This window comes from Ammospiza nelsoni, chromosome 3 (assembly GCF_027579445.1).
Source record: "Ammospiza nelsoni isolate bAmmNel1 chromosome 3, bAmmNel1.pri, whole genome shotgun sequence".
Classification (NCBI taxonomy): domain Eukaryota; kingdom Metazoa; phylum Chordata; class Aves; order Passeriformes; family Passerellidae; genus Ammospiza; species Ammospiza nelsoni.
Genome location: NC_080635.1, coordinates 12,092,423 through 12,111,713, shown reverse-complemented (window position 1 = coordinate 12,111,713; position 19,291 = coordinate 12,092,423). Strand labels below are relative to the sequence as shown.

The 19,291-nt window shown below is 40.5% G+C and overlaps 1 protein-coding gene across 1 annotated transcript in view; it reads right to left on the bottom strand.

Moving 5' to 3' along the window:
- FSHR (follicle stimulating hormone receptor) overlaps positions 1 to 19,291 on the bottom strand; it is an 82,362-nt gene that overhangs the window by 35,518 nt on the left and 27,553 nt on the right. The window contains 1 exon segment of the mRNA XM_059469291.1: positions 17,408 to 17,479. Coding sequence (XP_059325274.1) covers positions 17,408 to 17,479 — 72 coding nt within the window.

The following is a 19,291-nucleotide window of genomic DNA, read 5'->3' as shown; positions in this document are numbered from 1 at the left end:
AATTTTATTTATGGCTATGGAAGCTTGCAGGGAAGACAGAAAAATGTGTGTAAAAAAGAAACACCCACTCAGTCAATGGCACTTTTTCCCCTCAGGCATGGTGGGCTCCAGAGGATGTGGAGACCAAAGATGGAAGAGGAAGGGACCTTCTCTTTCAGAGATGCTGATATTCCTAAGCTGTAGCTCCTTCCATGGAAATGGGCAAGCAGCATTTATTGCCACATCTTTTATTACTCCTCTCTTGGCTTTAGTAGCCAGCTAATGATGAATAGTTTATTAAGATGACCTGGGGAGATGAAGAAATTGCATTGGAGACAATCACTCAGCAGAGCAGCTGAACAAGGAAGTGCAGCAAATAATTTCTGGGAAAAATCAATAGGCAGACTGTCCTGGGCTGGGAGAACATGTGGCTTCCAGAGCCCAAAGTCTAGTGACAGCCTTTCCAAACAGATCCTCCTGGAGCAGATGCTCCCAGATACTTAGCAGACAGTTCTGAAATGTTTAAGGAAGCACACACTCATGAGAGGCCTCTGGAGGACAGTTCATTACTAATTCAAATACATTACAGAAACAGGGATGTCCAGAATAACAAGTGCCTCAGATAGGCACAATTAAACATTTTAGCTAAGATAGGAAATTCTAAAAAAAATATTTGTTCTTCTCCTGATTTTTTGCTTTAAAAATCCTCCCAGAACACTGAGTATTATTCACCAGAGCAAATCATATAGTACATACAACACACAGTGCTTTTCATTTCAGTGAAAATAAATCTCCATGACTTGACCCATCATAAGAAAAATATTAGCATTGCCTAATGTTAAGGCCAATTATAAATATAGGCATCATCCAACAGCTGCCAGCACCATGCACTACATCTTTCAAATGTTCTCTTGAAAGGATTTAGGTTTCTATTATTCAATGTTAAGAGCTCTCCCTGAGAAATATTCTTTTCCAGCACAGAGATTTCCTTGTGTCTTTATTTTGGTTGCATTCATTCTTCCCTTCAACCAAAGCAACTTACTGTCCTTATGTTTTGTGTCTAACTGAACTCTACAAACCTTTATCCTTGAGCTTTGGCACCAGGCTCAGCTAAGATGGTACTGCATAAATGTTTGTGTGATTACATATAACCTAACCAAGGAAAAGGATATTCTTTTATATTTCCAGAGTTAAATCCAAACCTCTGCCTTGCAACAGAATGCCAGAGAAAAAACACACACCACTAAGAAGCTACTAAATCAAAAGCTTTTCAAAACAGGTGTGCAACAAGACTTATTTATATAATTATGATATCATCATGAGCAGAAAAAATTACTGCTAACCCCAAATCTGCAGGTTCTGTACTGGAAGATGCAGAGATGACATGGAAACATGGGAATTGCACACAGTCCCTACCCCTTTTGCCAAGTGGCAGCAAAGAGGAGCTTGAATCAAGACACCCAGTGTCTTATTTATATTACAAATAACTGAACAGCTGTCCACTATGAAACCTTGGAAAATCATATGCTTCCACCTGAGTTACAATCCTTATCAGCAAACTCTGCAAGGCTGCACAGGAATAAGGAAGTGTTAACAGGGATAAGGGAAGATGTCATAAAGCTTGGGCCAAAATTCACTAGAATATATTTCTGTGCTTGTGTGTGTATACACACAATATTCCAATAAAAGCAATAAAAATAATAAATCCATGGCCACAGGATGGTTGTTACTCACTGAAAGCAGGCAGCAGCTGCCTTTCTGCACACCTCACCCCGTTTCCAAGGAGGCTGCTCTGTACCCCACTCTGGAGAAGCACAAAACATAAAAAAGGCTTTCTGCTCTTGTGGGGCTTTCACAAGGAGCCCTCAGGAAGAACCATTCCATAGGAATGAGGCAAAACCCAGAGGCAATTTTCAGCCCTTGGGAGCAGCCTGTTCCTCCTGTGCCAGAGTACTTTGATCTACCTGGGAATCATTCTCCTCCCCTCTATCCTGGGGCATAGAAGAAAGTTTGACCTAGAGGTGATGCAAAAAGCCTTATTGGAATTAGCTCTTCCTTCCTCATCAAGGAAAAAGAGGAGTCTTCCCCCCTAGCCACGGCACTAAAGAAGAGGCTGAAAAACAAATGTGGTTTGAATTAAAAAAAAAATCACGTTTTCCTTAGAAGTTGCTGTGCCTATTCCTTTGCTGAAAAGTGTCGCATATACTTATGATATTTTTTGTGTCTGACTTCCTGTATTGATGTAAATAAAATGGAACTTATAGTGTTTTCACAGCGCTCAAACCTGGCAAAACCTTTTTGTATTTCCACTAAAACCCTATGAGGAAACACTACTGATTAGAGGGAAAAACAATTCCTGAAGAGATGCCAAACCACAAAAATCACCATTTGGAAAAGTCATGATGATGAAACACAATAAATAAATAAATAAATAAATCAACCAATCAATCAATAACTAAATAAAATTAAACCTGTCATTTCTGATAAATATCTCAATCTTATTTGAGACTGAAGAAGATTTCAGACTCTGCAGCAGAAGGAATGAAAATTCATTGATTTTAATAGTTCATATGTATTTACATTAGCATTCTACATTTTAGAGGAGTGCGTATTTTCCTGCAATTTTGAATAAGTGTTTTCTCTAGAAAGCACACAGCTCAATACACAGAACACAGAAGTACACAAAGTTAAAGGCAATCCTGTGACAGCAAATTAGCTCAGATTTAAAGGAAAGTTAAATACTGAATTAAAACTAAGAGAAAAATGGTATAGTTTCTTTTTCTACCAGATGGAAAAAACATGTGTTTTAAAATAGTTTTAATGGCAAAATGAAGAAACAAATATAATATTATGGAACATGATCAGATTTCTCTCCAAAAGATACTTTGTCTTGAAATTACTGAAATTTGGACCAGATGCCTGGACAGAAGAGCATTTTTCTTACATGCAGAAATATCCAGCAAACAGAAAGCAACCAGCAGCACCAGCACACACCACGTTCTTCTACACAAAGGTAATAGAGTGGCATTGTACTCTTTCCACCAGTTCCAAGATGGGTCTGCAGTGTGGCTCTGGCTAAAAATTCTCCGAGTGAATGCCCCGTGCTCCACCTGAATGCCTTTGGTGAGGACAGATTATGTAGCAGTTTAAATACATGGGGTTTTAATTTTTGTCTTTGCCCTGAAATCGTGCAATTGCTACTTCAAAATGGCAGGGTCAGGACAGTGGCACCTATTTAACTTCAGGACCACACAAAGCCCCACATCAGGTGTTTTGGATTTAGTTGATCCTAATGAATTCAAACCTACTTGTGTATTTTGATTTTATTTTGTATGTGTTTTCTTGTGAGTGTGTGTTTGTTTGTTGTTGTTGTCTTTTTTCAACTGGCACACAGTTCCAATAAATTTTATAATTTATTTTCAGTGAAATGAATGAACCTCTGCGAGCATGCAAGCCCCAAGAAGCCACACAGAGAAGATTTATCAATTAGACCTGTTAAAAGAGATTAATGCTACAAAACAACTCCACTTCTGCTCACTTTTTTCTCTGTATGCTGCTGAAGTCAATTTGAGGACATTCATCCACTGAAGACTGAGAGGGGCAGAGAAACTCCCCTGGAGTCCAGGGTATGACCTGAGCTCAGGACACAGCTCTCTCCCATCTAGACCTGTGACTCTCCTAAATCCATTTTGCCTCATCATTCAAAGAGTCCAGAAGGGTGGCACCAGGAAGCAAGCTCTTATATCCTCTTCCTTAAAAATGTACTGATGGAGACCTGTTAGGAGAGCTCAGATGTGTCAGGGACATGATTACTCAGGAAGGTGCCAGAGGAGAAGAAGGAAGGCCGCCACTAAACAGGGAGAAACACACTTGATTTTCTTTTAGGTCACATTTAGTTAAAAGTGAGGTAAAAAGACTTTATTGATGTGGATGGCAAAAATCTTCCATTCATCCAGAGATGAGGCACAGCATGGCCAAAGCAATCAAGCCATCCCACAGTGCCCCACGAAGGAGCCTGGACACCCACTGAGACCCCATTTCAAAGTCTGGCCAAGAGAGGCTGCTGCTGCTGACAGCCAGCTGTGGCAGCCCCAGCTTGCAATGAATCACCATCTCCTGAGGGCACAGGCTGAGCTCACCCTCCCCTGGTACGCCAGCCATCAGCCCACCCAAGTGAAAATAAAACATTCATCACACACATGCAGACTGGATATGAACAAATGACCCAGAAATCTGGGGGGTTCCAAGTCCCATTACCCTCTGCCTGAGCCGTTCTCCTGTCACACCAAACTTGATGTGACATATTTTGTGTGGGCTGCCTGGTGGGGGTGGAGAACAACCCAAAGCCTACTTTGTCATTTAGTCCTGAAATTCTGTATAACTCATTCAACATACAAATAAAAGGAAAAAAAAAAACCAACCTACCACGAAAGAGGAAAATGTGGTAGCAAGGGAAAAACTTCCTTGTAGCGTATTAGGTCTTCATTTGAATTCCAGCATACATCTGAATGAATTATATTTTTTAATTTGTTTAACTATGCTAATAGTCACCATGCACTGGTGGTTTTAGCAGTATTTTCTCTTTATATGTGTGACTCAAGAATTGCCATAGCAACTTGCTTCCTAATTAACCTTCAGTTCCTAACAATCAATACGATTAGACAAGGTCAGCGCTGGAGTAAGAGCTGGAGTAAACTCGACAGATTTACAAAAAGGCTACTGAGAGTGAATAACAGCAAGAAGAGGAAGAGAGGGCTCCTGGATGGTCTTCCTCAAAGAATGGTGGTCTTCCCCAAAGAACAATTATTGCTTTGTCTCCTGTGATCCAGAGGAGTTGTGGCAAATGAGAGTTTTGCCCCTTGAGTGCAGAGAACTTTCAGCCTGCCAACAGATTCACAAAATATGGGGAACAGAAGCACCCCTACATGTGCAGATGGAAATACACCTTACTGTCACATTGCTGGGATAGATGCTGACTGCACACCACCAAAATCAAGAACAATTATGTCCTAGATTTTTTATCCATATGAAATCAATCTCCCTGTGTGGCAAAGGTGCCTGAAACCTGGAGACTGTCCAGTTCACAGGAAGGTGCTGCCTGGGAATTAAGCCTGTACAGTGCTTAGCTGAGGTCCCATTAGGAGGCCCTCTGTCTGGAGACCTGAGTGATTGCCCCTGCTGACACAATTCCCCCCTCATTTTTACAGCCTGTTTCAGTCGTTAACATGTTATCTGTTACCCTGAAAGCACAGTGCCTGGCAGCACAGTGGGATGGAAATATAATGTGCTGCTCAGAGCTACTCTGGGTCCTGGGAATACAAAACAGGATCCTTGATATTGACAGATGAAGGCTTGTGAAAAACCACTTTACTTGTTAGTGTGTTTAGGTCTGCTACCAAGAAACACAGGCAAAACCAAGCTTATTTTTAAATAAACAGTTTGTGTTGTCAATTATGCTTGGGAACATGGCTGCTGCAGATGAACTGAAATGCATTTTCTTTCCTCTGTAGAAATTCATTGCCTCCTGGCTCTGTCCTCTGTTGCTCCCTTGAGTTTACTCCTATGCTTCAAATGTGCCTGCAGCCTCAGTTCATGGCACTGGGTCCCCCAACAGAGGGTCAGGATCAGGGAATGGAGGAGCCAGGATGGTGAAAACGTAATGACAAAGCAGTCTGGACAGTGCCCTGTGAGGACACTTCAAGTCATGAGTTTTTAGGCTATGTGCATTGACCTTCCTCTGCACAGGATGTCTCAAAGAAGGATGAGAGGGTTTTAAGCTCAAAAAAGGCAGCTTTTATTAGAATATCAACTAGGATAATTAAGTTCAAAGCAGAAAAACCTTACAGGATATTGGAAAAGAACTGGGAAGATTTTATATCCTCCCTAGCCTGACGTCCAATACTTTTGGAGGTTTGGAGTTCACAGAACCATAGAATAGTACAGGTTGGAAGGGACTTTTCAAGGTCATCCAGTCCACCTTCCCAGAGGGACATCCACTAGACCACATTGCTCAGAGACCAGGACAACCTGACCTTAAATGTTTCCAGGGATGGCTCATCCACCACCTCTCTGGGCAGTACATTCCAGTGGCTCAGCACAAAAACAGCGAAAAGCTTCTGCCTTAGATGTGATCTAAATAGAACCTCTTTTAGCTTAGTTTAAAACCACTATTCCTTGTCCTGTTGCAACAGGCTTTTTGTCCCCCTCTTTTGTGCAGACCCTCTCTAAACATTGAATAGCCAAATTCCTCAATGGCTCGTGGCAGCAAGCTCTGCTCAGACCTCCTCCAAATCCTGTCCCTCACCCCTGGGGCTGCTCCCTGCTCTCCAGGGCAGACCCTGAGTGGCACATATCCATCTCTGGCCTCTAGCTCTCCTACCACTTGCAGCCCCTTTATCCCACAAAGGAAACACCCCACAGCCCTTCCTCCAGGGAGCTCTGCTGCTGCCAGCTCTCCTAGAGAGCCTCGTCTCATTGGAAACAGAAATAATAAATAAGCACGTTCTTTTCACCGCGTTGTGCTCACCCCTTCTCGCAGCACAGATGGGAAAAGCATAAATCTTAAAAATCCAGCACAAGAAGCCTTAAAAATGTGGGGAATAAAGATGAAAAACAGGCCAGTATAAAATCCTCATTCCAAATAAAAGATAAGATTGACAAAGGGATTAGACATGTCTAATGAGCACCTTCACTTCATAATTACGCTAGGAAGGATAAACACTTCCAGATAAAGATGTAAATCTTTGTGCTCTTGAGCAGAAAAGCGAGACAGAAGTAAACAATGCTTCCAAATAACAAAAAATGGTTTAATTCTGTCCCCACTTGAAATGCTGCATTATTCCTGCTTTTAGTGAAGAAACTTTCAAGCATAAGACAAAATGGAGAGGCCATTCCTGGCCGAGAAACACCCTATTTATTACATGAATTTGTTCTGCTCAGAGGAGGAAGTGCCCTATGAGGTGGACAAAATACATTCTCCACGTGGATGAACTATCTCACAGTTGTTCCAGAAATGTTGTTCTCTTGAACATCCTCCTTCAGAAAGTGACATCAGCAGCTCTCACAGGTGAGGTTCTGTCCCTGTCCCCAGCTCCCAATCTTCTGCTGACTTCTCTGGAAAACTTACATACACCAAGAGCCCTCCAGCTTTCTGCATTTCTCTCACAACCATTTGTAATTTCCATCTGTGGTGTTGGCTCCCCAACATTCAAAATATTTTCTGGCTTAGTATCTGTCTACCATTCTAAATCCTAGCAATTTAAATGTTTCCCAGACTAGTCTCTGTGTATGTACCAGCACACATGCATGTATTTAAGTATATAAGTATATATATTCTGCCATGTGGTGAGTGGTTTAGTCACAAAAGGTTCACCACTCTTACTTATTTTTAAAGGCTCACACACATATATGGGAGTCTTCATCCAAACCAGGCTCCTGCTCTAGAAATCAAAATAAATATTCACAATATTTTGTGAGCAAATTGTTCTTGGCTTGGTCACAAAACAAACAATGGGCAAAATGAATCTCTGTTTTTACACCTGGGATGAATTAGGGCCAGCAGAGCCTTTGATAGAAAAATCAAAATGCAGCTCACTAATAATGATAAAATGCCCAGTTGCCTCTCCACTGAGCAAAGGAGCCATCAAACTAATGATTAAATCCACATCAATCATTAGGCATAATAAAAATAAAGGCTGTGCAATACAATGTTGTCAGAGAATCAACATCCCCTGCTTAGAAAATAAATGTCTTGACTTCATCTCAACATTTGTTTTCCATAAATGCTGAGGTTTATATCAACATTTGTATAGCAATGGGAAACACTCCTTCATTGCAGCATGTCAATTCCACTAGCATTATTCCTAAAATAAACAGAAAAGCTGGATAAAATTAATATGGGAAGGTGTTTATGAAATCCTCCTGAAATGGAATTGCCATTTCCAATCTGGTGCCCAATTTCTTCTTTCTACAAACAGTATTTAGTAGTGGCAACAATAAAAATTGAGGCAAATCCCATTTAGAGCAAATTGGGCACAATTTCAAGGAGGTCACACCTGTTGCATTCCCTCACTGGTACAGTAACAGTACACTAAACAAGATTAATATTTAAAAAACAATAAAAACATTTTTTAATATTTAGAAAATACCTATTTTTTCTTTTTTTTTTCCCTAAAACCCCTTAATTTTGTATTCACAGTTCTGCTTACAAGTCAGTACATTTTAATTCTGAATTCTATCAAGAAATTTGGGAGTTAATATGTAACTAACACACAAAGGGGAACATTTTTTGAAAATAATTTAGGGATATTAGAATGAATATATTGATTTTATAATGAAAAAGATAATTATTTAATTCAGGACAATATTCTGACACATCACATAAGAAAAAACATATATTTTGCCACGTAGGAGTGATGAATTATATTTGAAAATGTAAAATGCAAATAGAACTGGCAATTTTGAGTTCTTAGTTCTGTGCTATATGCAAATAAATTTTATAAATGTACCACTCTGCCACTTTAAGAATTATTTTAAGTTAATTATTAAATACGTATTTTTATATTTACAAAAATTGTTTTATATTTACAAAGATGGTTTTATATTCACTTAGATGGTCATTTATTCTACCTTGAAATCACATGAATCTCATCATAAAATACAACTTGAAACTTCCTTTCTTTCCAAATAGAGGGAATCTTCTGGAGGAAAGAGATGAAAACTGAGGAAATGACAGATTTTGGGAAAAAATTTTTGATTTTTCCAGCATTCCATCCTTCCCTTTAGAACAAAAAACCCACTCAAAGGCACCTGAGATGAATGTCAAAAATCTGGCAGACATAGCAGCCTCCTCAGCATGCAATGACCATGCCCAGGGGAGAAAAGAAAAAGATGAAAGGGTAAATTCTGCACCACAGGATGACCATCAGTCCTGAGGCTCCTTGCTAGGTTTGCCAGACGCAATAATCAGCTTCATCCCTCAAATGCAAGGACCTGGACTGGGGCTGCCTTGCAGAATTTAATGGTCCAGAGGAAGGAATTGTCTCCATGCGATGCTGAACCTGCAGCTTGTCTGACACAGCTTCTTGCCCTAGTGGTGGCAGGGGAAGCCCAGCAAACTGACCAAGAGCAGGGCAAGCCAACTGAGAAATATTCTTATATTGATAATTCACAACGTTTTCAATTGCAGAGGGGGTGTTTGGTTGGCTTTTTAGGTTGGATTTTTTTTCTTCCACCAGCTGAGACTTTCTTTAAGAACTGTGCATTTCACCCTCAAATCCCATTTTGGATGAATGAGGCTACTTGAGATCCTACATTGATATATGCAAAAAGGCTATCTTAATTTTGCATGCATTTAGTTTTATCTGTCTTATTAGGATAGAGGAAGGCAGAAGAAGACTGGATCAAAGTTTCCTCCTGAAACAGAGTGGGAACTCACACAAGCTTTTGCCCGCGTTTCATGTTTTATAAATTCAGGTAATCTGAACAGTATGTCACTGGGGAAAGGCATTAAAGCATTTAGCATACATTCAGACAAGTTGGTTCCCTTTTTTTTCTCTCTCTCTCTGTCTAGACAGCTGTAAAACAGGGACCTGAAATGATGTGCAAGATGATTCTCTCATTAAATACTTCAGTCTTTAATGCTGGCTTCACACCAGTGCAGTTAACAAATAAAGATTCTGCTAACAGTTCATTACCACAAAGCTCATTCTTGCTCAACAAAAGCAAGTAATGACCAAATGTATTTTCTTTCTAAATTTATTTTATCAAAGAAAGCAAGCATCAAGATAGTAAACCACATAGAAAGAATTATGGAATACTTCTTTCTTGTGCTCTGATGTGTTTCAATTAAAATATGCAAATATTAGTGTGTTTTTCTGTGACTTTTTGAATAGAAAATTTGGAAAATGTTGATATGGACACCATTAATTGATTTTACATTTCCTAGCTTCTTCTTCTAAGGGTTTGTACTTTATTTGTAATTTTGTTCCATCCAAGCATTAGAAAAATCCTGAGATCAGATTATCTTTCCCTGAAATGTAGCAAAACTGTAATTAAATCTCTGCTCTTTGACATTGGCAGTGAGTAACTGACATGGATAATAAATTTCTCCTTCAGGTTTTTTTAGTTGTGCAAGGGATGACAACAAGTGGAAGATCTCTTCCACAGTTAAGCTTTGGCAGGGAAAAGCAGAAAACCAAGTGATGATGCAGCAAAAGGTTTATGGGTTGTAATAAAGCCACCCATCCTTCCTTCATTGCTCGTTGCAATGAACGCAAGGCATAGCTTCTCCTGGCGTGAAATAAACTGAATTTGGAACACCAGGCTCCCTATACAAATGTTAGGGGTGAAAATAAAGGGAGGGGTGATGTTTCCAAAGGTTGCAGCAATGCAGGGTGGTCTGAAGCAACGGCACTGCCTGGGGAAGGAGAATTACCCCAGCAGCTCACGGAGGGACAGTGGCACAGTCACTGCTCCGCCCGGCTCCTCCATCACCACCATGGATACAGGAGCCCTGGGAGAAGCTCCTGTGGCTCCTCACCTTCCACATGCCGTGTGTGGGAGCCCATCCCGAAGGGCAGAGGGGGCAAATGAACACTGACACACCCTGGAATGTGGCTGAGGACAAGCTTTCTTACGTGATTCTGCTGCATCCATCTTGGAATGGACCAGAGGTCTGAAGTGCCACCAACCCCTCCTCTGAGGAAAAGCCCTGTTCCAGCCACTGATCACCATCCAAAATAGACTGTCACCTGTGGTGGGGACATCTGGGACTTGCAAATCCAGCTGCAGGAGCCAGGAAGCCTCCTGTGATTGCTCCCTGCCCGATCACCAGCCTGCTGACTTGTCCAGGGCTGCAGGGAAAGCCCCACATCACAGCAATGGCCCCATTCAAACATTTATTCTTTGGGATAACTGCCTGGATTTTAAATTTCTTTGCCTATGTTGGTTACTTGCCTTAATGTTTTTGAACAGTAGTCCTCTGTTCCCTGAGAGAAAATGCATAGACTAATTTAAATGCATTAAGCAGCGTACTTATTTTCACGGCCTGCCCTCAAGATGCTGAAAGTTACACAGAAGTTCCTATAATGTAAATTAGAATTTAATATCCATAGAGTTGCACCTTGAGAATATACCCTGGAGTATTTGCTACCAAAGGATGACTTTTACCTTATTCAGTAGGTATTTTGGTACACAGAATGGTTTGTGTACCACTTTCACCTAAGGGATGTAAATAAATACTTTTATAAGCATGCACTACTTAACTTATATATCACAGCAGATCCTAAAATCCATATTTTTCCACTTGCAAAAAAAAAAAAAAATAAAAAGCAGATTAATCCAAATGATGCAACAAAAGGTAGAAAGCAACTCCTGCCTAGACAAAATTTTGAAATGCTTTGGCTACACTTAATCATAACCATTTTCTTATTTTGAGAAATGAACTTATTTTAGCCTGGTCTTTTGCATATCAAATGAGGCAGCACACAATACAAGGAAAACTGGAGAAGCTGTGAAATGCTGAACAGCTTTCTTGGTAGCAGAAGACACAGCAGAAGACACAGCCTGCTCCTCCTTAGGCGATCCTGTGATTCCTGCCTCCCCCCTTCCCTCCCACGTCTTTGGGCTCTATGCTGAAAAGTGTCACAGAGTCACCTGCAGGAGCTTAATGAAGCTGATTTTAGGAGCACATGGGATGGGTTGGCCCCTTGCTAGCCCAGGCAGCCTGATGGCTACTGCTGAAGAAGGTTTGGATGGTGAATGCATCAATTTGCCAGGTTGTTATAACTTTCTAGAGAAAGAAAAATCTTTCTAGAGAAAGTGAAATCTTCACGTTCTGACAAATTTTCTAGGTGAGACTTACAACCAAGGCAAGAATTCTGGTCCTTCCCCAGCCACAGAAAGAGAGACACCCCTTGATTCAAAATTCTGTCTTCTGGTCTCCATTGTCCACAAGTAACTCCTCTGATTTTAGACAAATCACTCAGTGTGATCCAGCTGAGTCAAAGGAAAGTGGGACTTGCCTTTTAGTCTAGAGGGGCAAACAGGAGAGGTTTGAGCATCATCCATCAGGTTGGTTGTTTGTGAAATTAGCTGGTGCTTGTGTGTCTAGATCACAGAGCAGCACCATTTGTCCTTAGGAACTATCAATGGATCCACAGTTTCAACAAAGAGAAAACCAGAAAATCTTGAATGCACCAAGTAATTGAGTAAATACATGATTCAGGGCTATTTTTCTCTACCAACTCATGAGGAAGCAGTAGACAGCTGCTGTCTTCCATGGACAGAAAACTTCCCTTTCCAGGAGTGTCAGCTCTGGTGGTTTCCCTCCACCCTCAAAGCTTTAGCTTTCCATGGTCTCCAGAGCTCATTATGGGTTTAGCTCATCAAGCTCTGTTGTCCATACCATGGTTCATGCTCTTAAAATGTGTCTTTGTCAGCATCTGCTAAAAAAGTGCTCCCCTCCAATTACCCCAAAATAAAAACGGGGCCAGTAATGGTGCTTTTTTCCCCTCTGTGACATGTTCTAGTTCCAGAAGTACTTCATCCTCACAGCTGAGTTTCCTTAGGCTGCACATAAGTTGGGTTTGAGAGCAAATGATGAACCAAAGCATTATGTTTTAGCTTAAACCCTTCAAAAAGAACAAATAACTGATGATGAATTTTCAAGGGCATTGTGCCTGAGGGTACAGACATGAAGCCTCTTTTCCTTGCACAGGGTAACACAATCAGATCAAGCCTCCTGTATATATAATGCCCAAATCAAGCCTTGTTAGATCAAGATTCACAAATCTACTTTGCCACCTCATAGTAACAGCAGGAAACTCAGAAACACAAAAAGAGAGACTTGGTGTTGCTTCTGACTCTCTCTACTCCAAATTAAGCCCTTTCTGTGCAGGTTGAGGATAACACAGCTGCTGCTGAGCATGTCAGATTGATTTTGCCGGGTATGTGCCTGCATGGGACTGCTTTTTAATTTAGTAACTGGAGGGTTAATTAGCTCTGGGAGTGTAAATAAGTTAGTTAAGCAGAAATCCAGAAGAACTGCCACGTTCCAGTTGACTGAGACCTAGGAGTAGACTAAACATGTAGCAAAATTAACCAATCTGCTTTCCTGAACACCTATTTGCTAAATTGACATGAAGCCAGAGTTGTGCAGAAGTTGGAGAGCTGCTGGCAACAAGATGGCAAGGCTGTTCCTCAGACCTGAGGGATTCTGAAAGGTTTTCTGTAGGAAAATTCAAGTTGCATGTTTAGTAAGAGAAGCCTCTGATATTTTGAACCCATAAGGTTATTTCATAACTCCAAACATTTTATTTAAGAAGCAAAGATCCTTCTCCCAGAACATTCTTCAGGAAAGTTGTTGCACCATAAGACAGCCTGTAGAATGGTCATTTCATGTTTTGTCAGCAACTGGAGGAATTTAGACGGTTGAGAAGTTAATGACAAACCAGAAAATTGTTCAAATGGGCTCTTACTCTTAAAAAAAAAAGGCAGAAGTATCCCAATGACAACATTTCCAAATTTAAACAAACAAACAAACAAAAAAGTTCAGATGAAACCTAAAAGATTTCATGTTGGTAACTAAAACTGGGGCTTCACCAGGGAGGTCAGATCAATATCTCCATGCCAACATTTCCAAGTCACACTAGTTTTTCCTTTATGAATAATGGTCATTAGTGTCCATTATGGAAAGTCCTTGGACAGTTCAAATAGAAAACATTGAAAACTTGCCTGGATACTCTGACTGAAAAGTATTTGACATTTTCTGGCAAAATACATTGATTTAAAGGTCTCAGAATCTTGAGACCTTTAGGAAGATACTAAATGTTTAGGAAGATACTAAAATGCATAGCAAAAGCAGGAAAATACCAAGGAATTATTTTTCTTTGAAAACCAGAAAATTCAAATGCCTTCATTCACTTTGAGAAGAAATATAACAGAGTTAGGATTCTGAGGGAGGACTTATCCCTGATTTAACCTAGAATCATAGAATCATTAAGGTTGGAAAAGACAGATATTTCACAGGATATTCTGACCTGGAAGGGTCCCTCAAGGATCACTGAGACCTCCAAAATCATCAAGTACAACCTTTGACCAAACACCACCATGTCAAGTAAACCTGTGATGTCCACTCGTTTATGGAAAACGCCTTCAGGGGTGGTGACTCCACCACTTCCATGGGCAGCCTGTTCCAACTCCTTAAAATGCCTTCCAATGCCCTTCCTGGAAATTCTGACATTCTCCATGGTGCAACCTTGACCTCCCCTGGCACAGCCTGTGGCCATTTCCTCTTGTCCTATTTGCCTGGGAGAAGAGGCCAAACCCCATCTGGCTACAACCTCCTTTCAGGAGATGTCCTGAGGCTAACCAGTCTTTCTGTTAAAGGCTGAGGCAAAGAAAGCATTCAGTACCTCAGTGTTTTCCCCATCCTTGGTGACAATGTTTCCCCCTGCGTCCACTAAAGGAATGAGATTTTCCTTGGCCCTTTTGTTGTTAATATATTTATAAACCCCCTTTTACTTCCTTTCACAGCAGTGGCCAGATTGAATTCTAACTGAGCTTTTGCCTTTCTAATTTTCTCTCTACATGACCTAATGACATCCTTGTATTCTTCCTGAGTTGCCTGACCTTTCCAAAGGTCATAAACTATTTTTTCCCTGGCTTGCTGCAAAAGCTCTGTGTTAGCCTGGTTGGTCTTCTTCTCCAACAGCTCTTATCTTTCAGCACATAAAGACACTACTTCTGTGCCTTTAAGATCTCCTTCTTGAAGCCTTCCTGAATTTTGTTATTCAGGACTCTTTCCCAAAGGACTCTCTGAACCAGTGTCTTAAACAGGCCAAAGTCTGCTATGCCCTGTCAGGACCCAGGACATCCCTCTGGCTGTCCTGAGCAGCCAAGACCCCTGCCAGGGGGCTCAGAGACCCTGGCACAGAGCCCAGAATGCCCCTGTGGTTTTGATTATGACCCGTGGAGCAAGTTACCAACCTTAGATAAAGATCTGCAAACCACAACAGTTTAGGTAGAGTAATAGTGAAGTTATCATGGGGTGAAAAAGTAGATTTTGGGGTTTTTAGAATGGGAGTTCAGGAAGGTAAGTTGGAGGGATTTGGACGTTTCCAGCCTTTCTCCTTTTTCTTCTTGGCCTCCATCTTCTGCTGTAATGGTGGCACTTACAGATTGGTTTAGAGTAGAAGCTCACTGTCTAACATAGGTGATTGGTATTGGAAAGTAATTGTAAACATTGTAAACGTAGTTTTCAGTATAAAGACATAACACCATCCCAGGGGCAGCCAGAGTGCCTGGAACTGTCCTGCTGGATGGACCTCGGCAGGACAGGAGAAAGAGTTTTATAGATATAAGATACAATAAACAACCTTGAGACTGAGAAATGAAGAGCCCTGACTCCTTCTTCAAGCGCTGGGCTGGGAAAAGAGACTTTGGAACTCTTCTTGGGGTCACTCTGAGCAGCGAGAGGCCCCAACAATGCCCAAGATGGCCTCTGACCATCACATTTCCAACTTGCACTCAACTGCCTCATTCCCCAGGGATGATTCCAGACACCACCATTTCCCTCCAAATTCTGGGCTTTAACACCCACCCTGTTCTCAGAAACACACACAGGAATGATGTATTAGTGATGAAAATCCCAAGTGCAGCTATGCTGGACTGAAGAAGATGCTGTTTTTCTTCAGTAACATGTTTAGGAAATATTGTCACTCTCCATTTTTAGCCTACTCAGTTCTAGGGGAGCACACACATACACTACGTTGAAGTGTCTCATTTGTATACATCAGGCCATCCACATTTTACCATATGGAGGTATCACATTATTAATAGCTGTTTTCCTTAAATAGGCTACAGTTTGCTTAATCTTTCTTTCTGTGCATGATCTTGCAAGAGTAAAAAGGCTTTCATACAAAGGCTGTGTTTTTATATGCAAATCTATTATTTGATTACTGACTTTTTTTGTCTCTACATTATCATGAATATTTCTGATGAATGTTTTATGGGTTAGGTTTAGGATTTGTGAGCTATTTCAAATTTTATCTGTTTGCTATATCATCTGCAAATACCACAGTTTTGTTGATGTTGATTGGCCTCATTTACATATTTATCACACTTCTATTTTCAAGGAAATTTCACTATAAACTCACTGTCCCCATTTCTCCTCCATGTACTACTAGTAGATGGATGTATTTTCAAATTGAGCCCATTTCCATATATAATTTTTTTGGTTAACAATAAATCACCACTTAGAAACATCCCATTCAATGCCTTCATACACATCTGACATATGGTTTCTGAGTAATTAAAGATAACAGAAGCAGCTCACAATGCACTTTGCAGCCCACTTCACAGCCCAAAGTGCTCAATGATTTTCCATAAGGACGAGGCTAAAACGAACCCTCACCACCTTCTTGCTAAATCCCTTACTCATGCAGGAGTACAGGGGAGAAGGGTAGGAATGATGCAGAGAAATGTCCTTTGGAATTCTGCCATTGCACATACAGCACTGAAAAAGTGCTGCATTTAAAATATATTTCCCTACTCCCACTCAGAGTGCTCCTGGGTGAACAGCCTGTTTGTGATCCCCTCCTGTCAGGGTGCAAGTGCTGCTCTGTTTCTAAGCAAAATGGGATTTGCCCATATATGAGATATTTCAGAAAAATCATACATGAGGCAGCATAGTTCAGATTGGACAGTGAGGGTTATAATTTTTGGCGCTAGCACCAGCTAAGGCTTAGATTTTCTGTTGTTAAAGAGAAGTAGGAAACATGTTACACAGGGTTTTCACTTCCAGTGGTGGAGCTGCAATGCCTCCACAACAGCATACTAATGAATGCAAGATACATCTGTTCATCAAAGGTGCTCATAATTGTACCTCCAGGCTGATCACTAAAATTCACAGAAATGAGCTGCTTACACTCTTTGTGTACTAAGATTTTTGGATCCATCACCTGTAAGAAAATTCTCTCGTGCATCCTGCCAGTTGCCTCCTAACATGCACAAAACAATCCTATTTAATTCATCAGTGAAAAGAGAATTAGCTGGCCTATTATTAACAGGACCTCTTTCCTCCCTAATCTTTCCAACTGCTTCACTCCAAAACTCACAAAATATTCAGTTTCCTGTGGTCTTCTGCTATGGCTCTGTATTTATTACCTGCAATGACACTCCATGCTCAACCAACCCTTTGACTGAAGACTGCCTGGTTGCTGATATGAAAATGTATTTATGACAACATTGTTCTGGAAGGTGTCAATAAAAAAACCATTCCATTTTTTTTTTTCTTTAGACAGAAAGATAAAACTATATGAAGCTCAGTGATAGGAACTTGCTCACAGGCTGTAAAAGGAGTTGCAATCAGAAAGTGCTGCTTGGAGTAAAATAGTTGTTTCCTGGTAAATATTAACACAATACATACATTTTCTCTAGGTCAACAAGTCCTGTGAAAGCTCCTTTGGGAATGACTCTCATCTTGGTGAGGACAAATCTCCTGAAAATAGAGAAAACAGGGTGATTATTTACTATTCACAGCACAGGACTGTGCAGTAGCCTTGCCAGCACAGGAGAAGCCTTTCTCACAGGCACAAGGATGGCTGATGTCTTTGGCATCTAAATACATCTGTAACATCCAAAATTTCAGCACAGCATTGGGGCTCCTCAGGGGAAAAAGCATCATTAGTAGTTGCCATTTCCCTTTTTACTACAGGAAGAAATCCAGACTTGCAGCTTCTCTGTTTGCTGAGAGGGAACAGCATCTTTCTCCTCTCAACTGCTCTTTTGAGTGATGCTCAAGCACAGGATGAAGCAGCCCTGTGGAGCCAGACTGGGATGAGCTGCTTTCTCAAGGCTGTAAAGGGCTCCATCCACACTCATGCAGGAAAATTCCCTGACCTGCTTGCTGCACAGATAATTTGAGGGGTCAGCTATTGTGTCCCATCATTGCAACTTTAATAACTTTATGGCTTCTCACAGTCTCTCGTCTAATTAGTTCACAATGTGCCACAAAATTGGGACTTTGGAGTACTTGATCACACATGCACCAGGACAACATTTTTATAATTTTTAAAGGTCACAGAGTATGCTTTATGAAGAAAACCCATTTGAAATAGCCATTTGAAATATTTGAAGTGAAAGGCTTTTTGTTAACCTGGAGTTGTCTTCTTTAATCTCTATAAACAAAAAGGACTAGTAAACTTCTGATACAACCCAGCCAATGATATATAGGGTTTCTATTACTCCTCAGAGAAATAAGGTGTCATCTGCATGATTGTTTTCTTTCACACATTTAATCATTGATAAGAAGCTAGCACAAACAAATGCATATGACATGACCTGCTCGTCACAAGCCATCAGATATTGGTTGCATTAAGAGACAGTTGTTAAAAAGGATTTTTTTCCTTATTTAAAAAAAACACCCAGCCAAGTTACACACATGAACATGTTACATACATACATCCCACCCTGGGATTCAGTTACTTATTCTATTTTTCTGTGGAAGGGGAAATGAATTTTTTTCTGCATTACTATGGAATTATTTTATCTAGTAAGCATATCTGCCAGACCACCCCTAACTTTCATCATCTCAGAACTGGTTTTGCATGGCTGTTTAGGATCACCTGTCAGCTCATATGCTGTCTCATTGTAAGGTCTGCAGGAGGACAGAAATGAGAACTCAGCCTGCTATTACCTGCTGTGCAGTCCTGCAAATTTTAACACAATGCCTCAAAACTAGAGACTTACTTCCTTAACATTCACATAAAGTATTCATGCAATCCCCATCTATGTTTTATTTCAGATGATTAGCTGAGAATTTTCATGGGGGATTATCATGTTTTAATCAAAATTTTAGGGGGAAAAACCCCCTATTATTCTGTCAGAGTACCAATGTGACAAGTTCACATTTTTTTAATTGTAGGTCTTTAATAGACTCTACCCCCTCATGAGTTAATATTTACTTAAGCAAAAAAAGTCAATGCACACCTCACCTAGTTCCAGAGATGTCATAGTGATAACACCAAGAATGAACTTGGTCCAACACTTTTTTTAGACATTGAAATTTATGGTTTTCTCAGTTGTGAAAGACGATGAAGTCAATTTTGTATTTCATTATTCTTGTACTATCGTTAATGTAAATCAGAAAGAGCTTCAACACACTGTCACACAAGAATTACAGTATTGAGATCATTATGCAAATGTTAGAAGGATAAAAGAGCTTCCAGAAAAGGCCTAACCTGGATTAGGCAATTTGTAAAACCCGACTGAAAACGGGGCTGGTGTAATGCATGCAAAGCTGAGGCTGTGC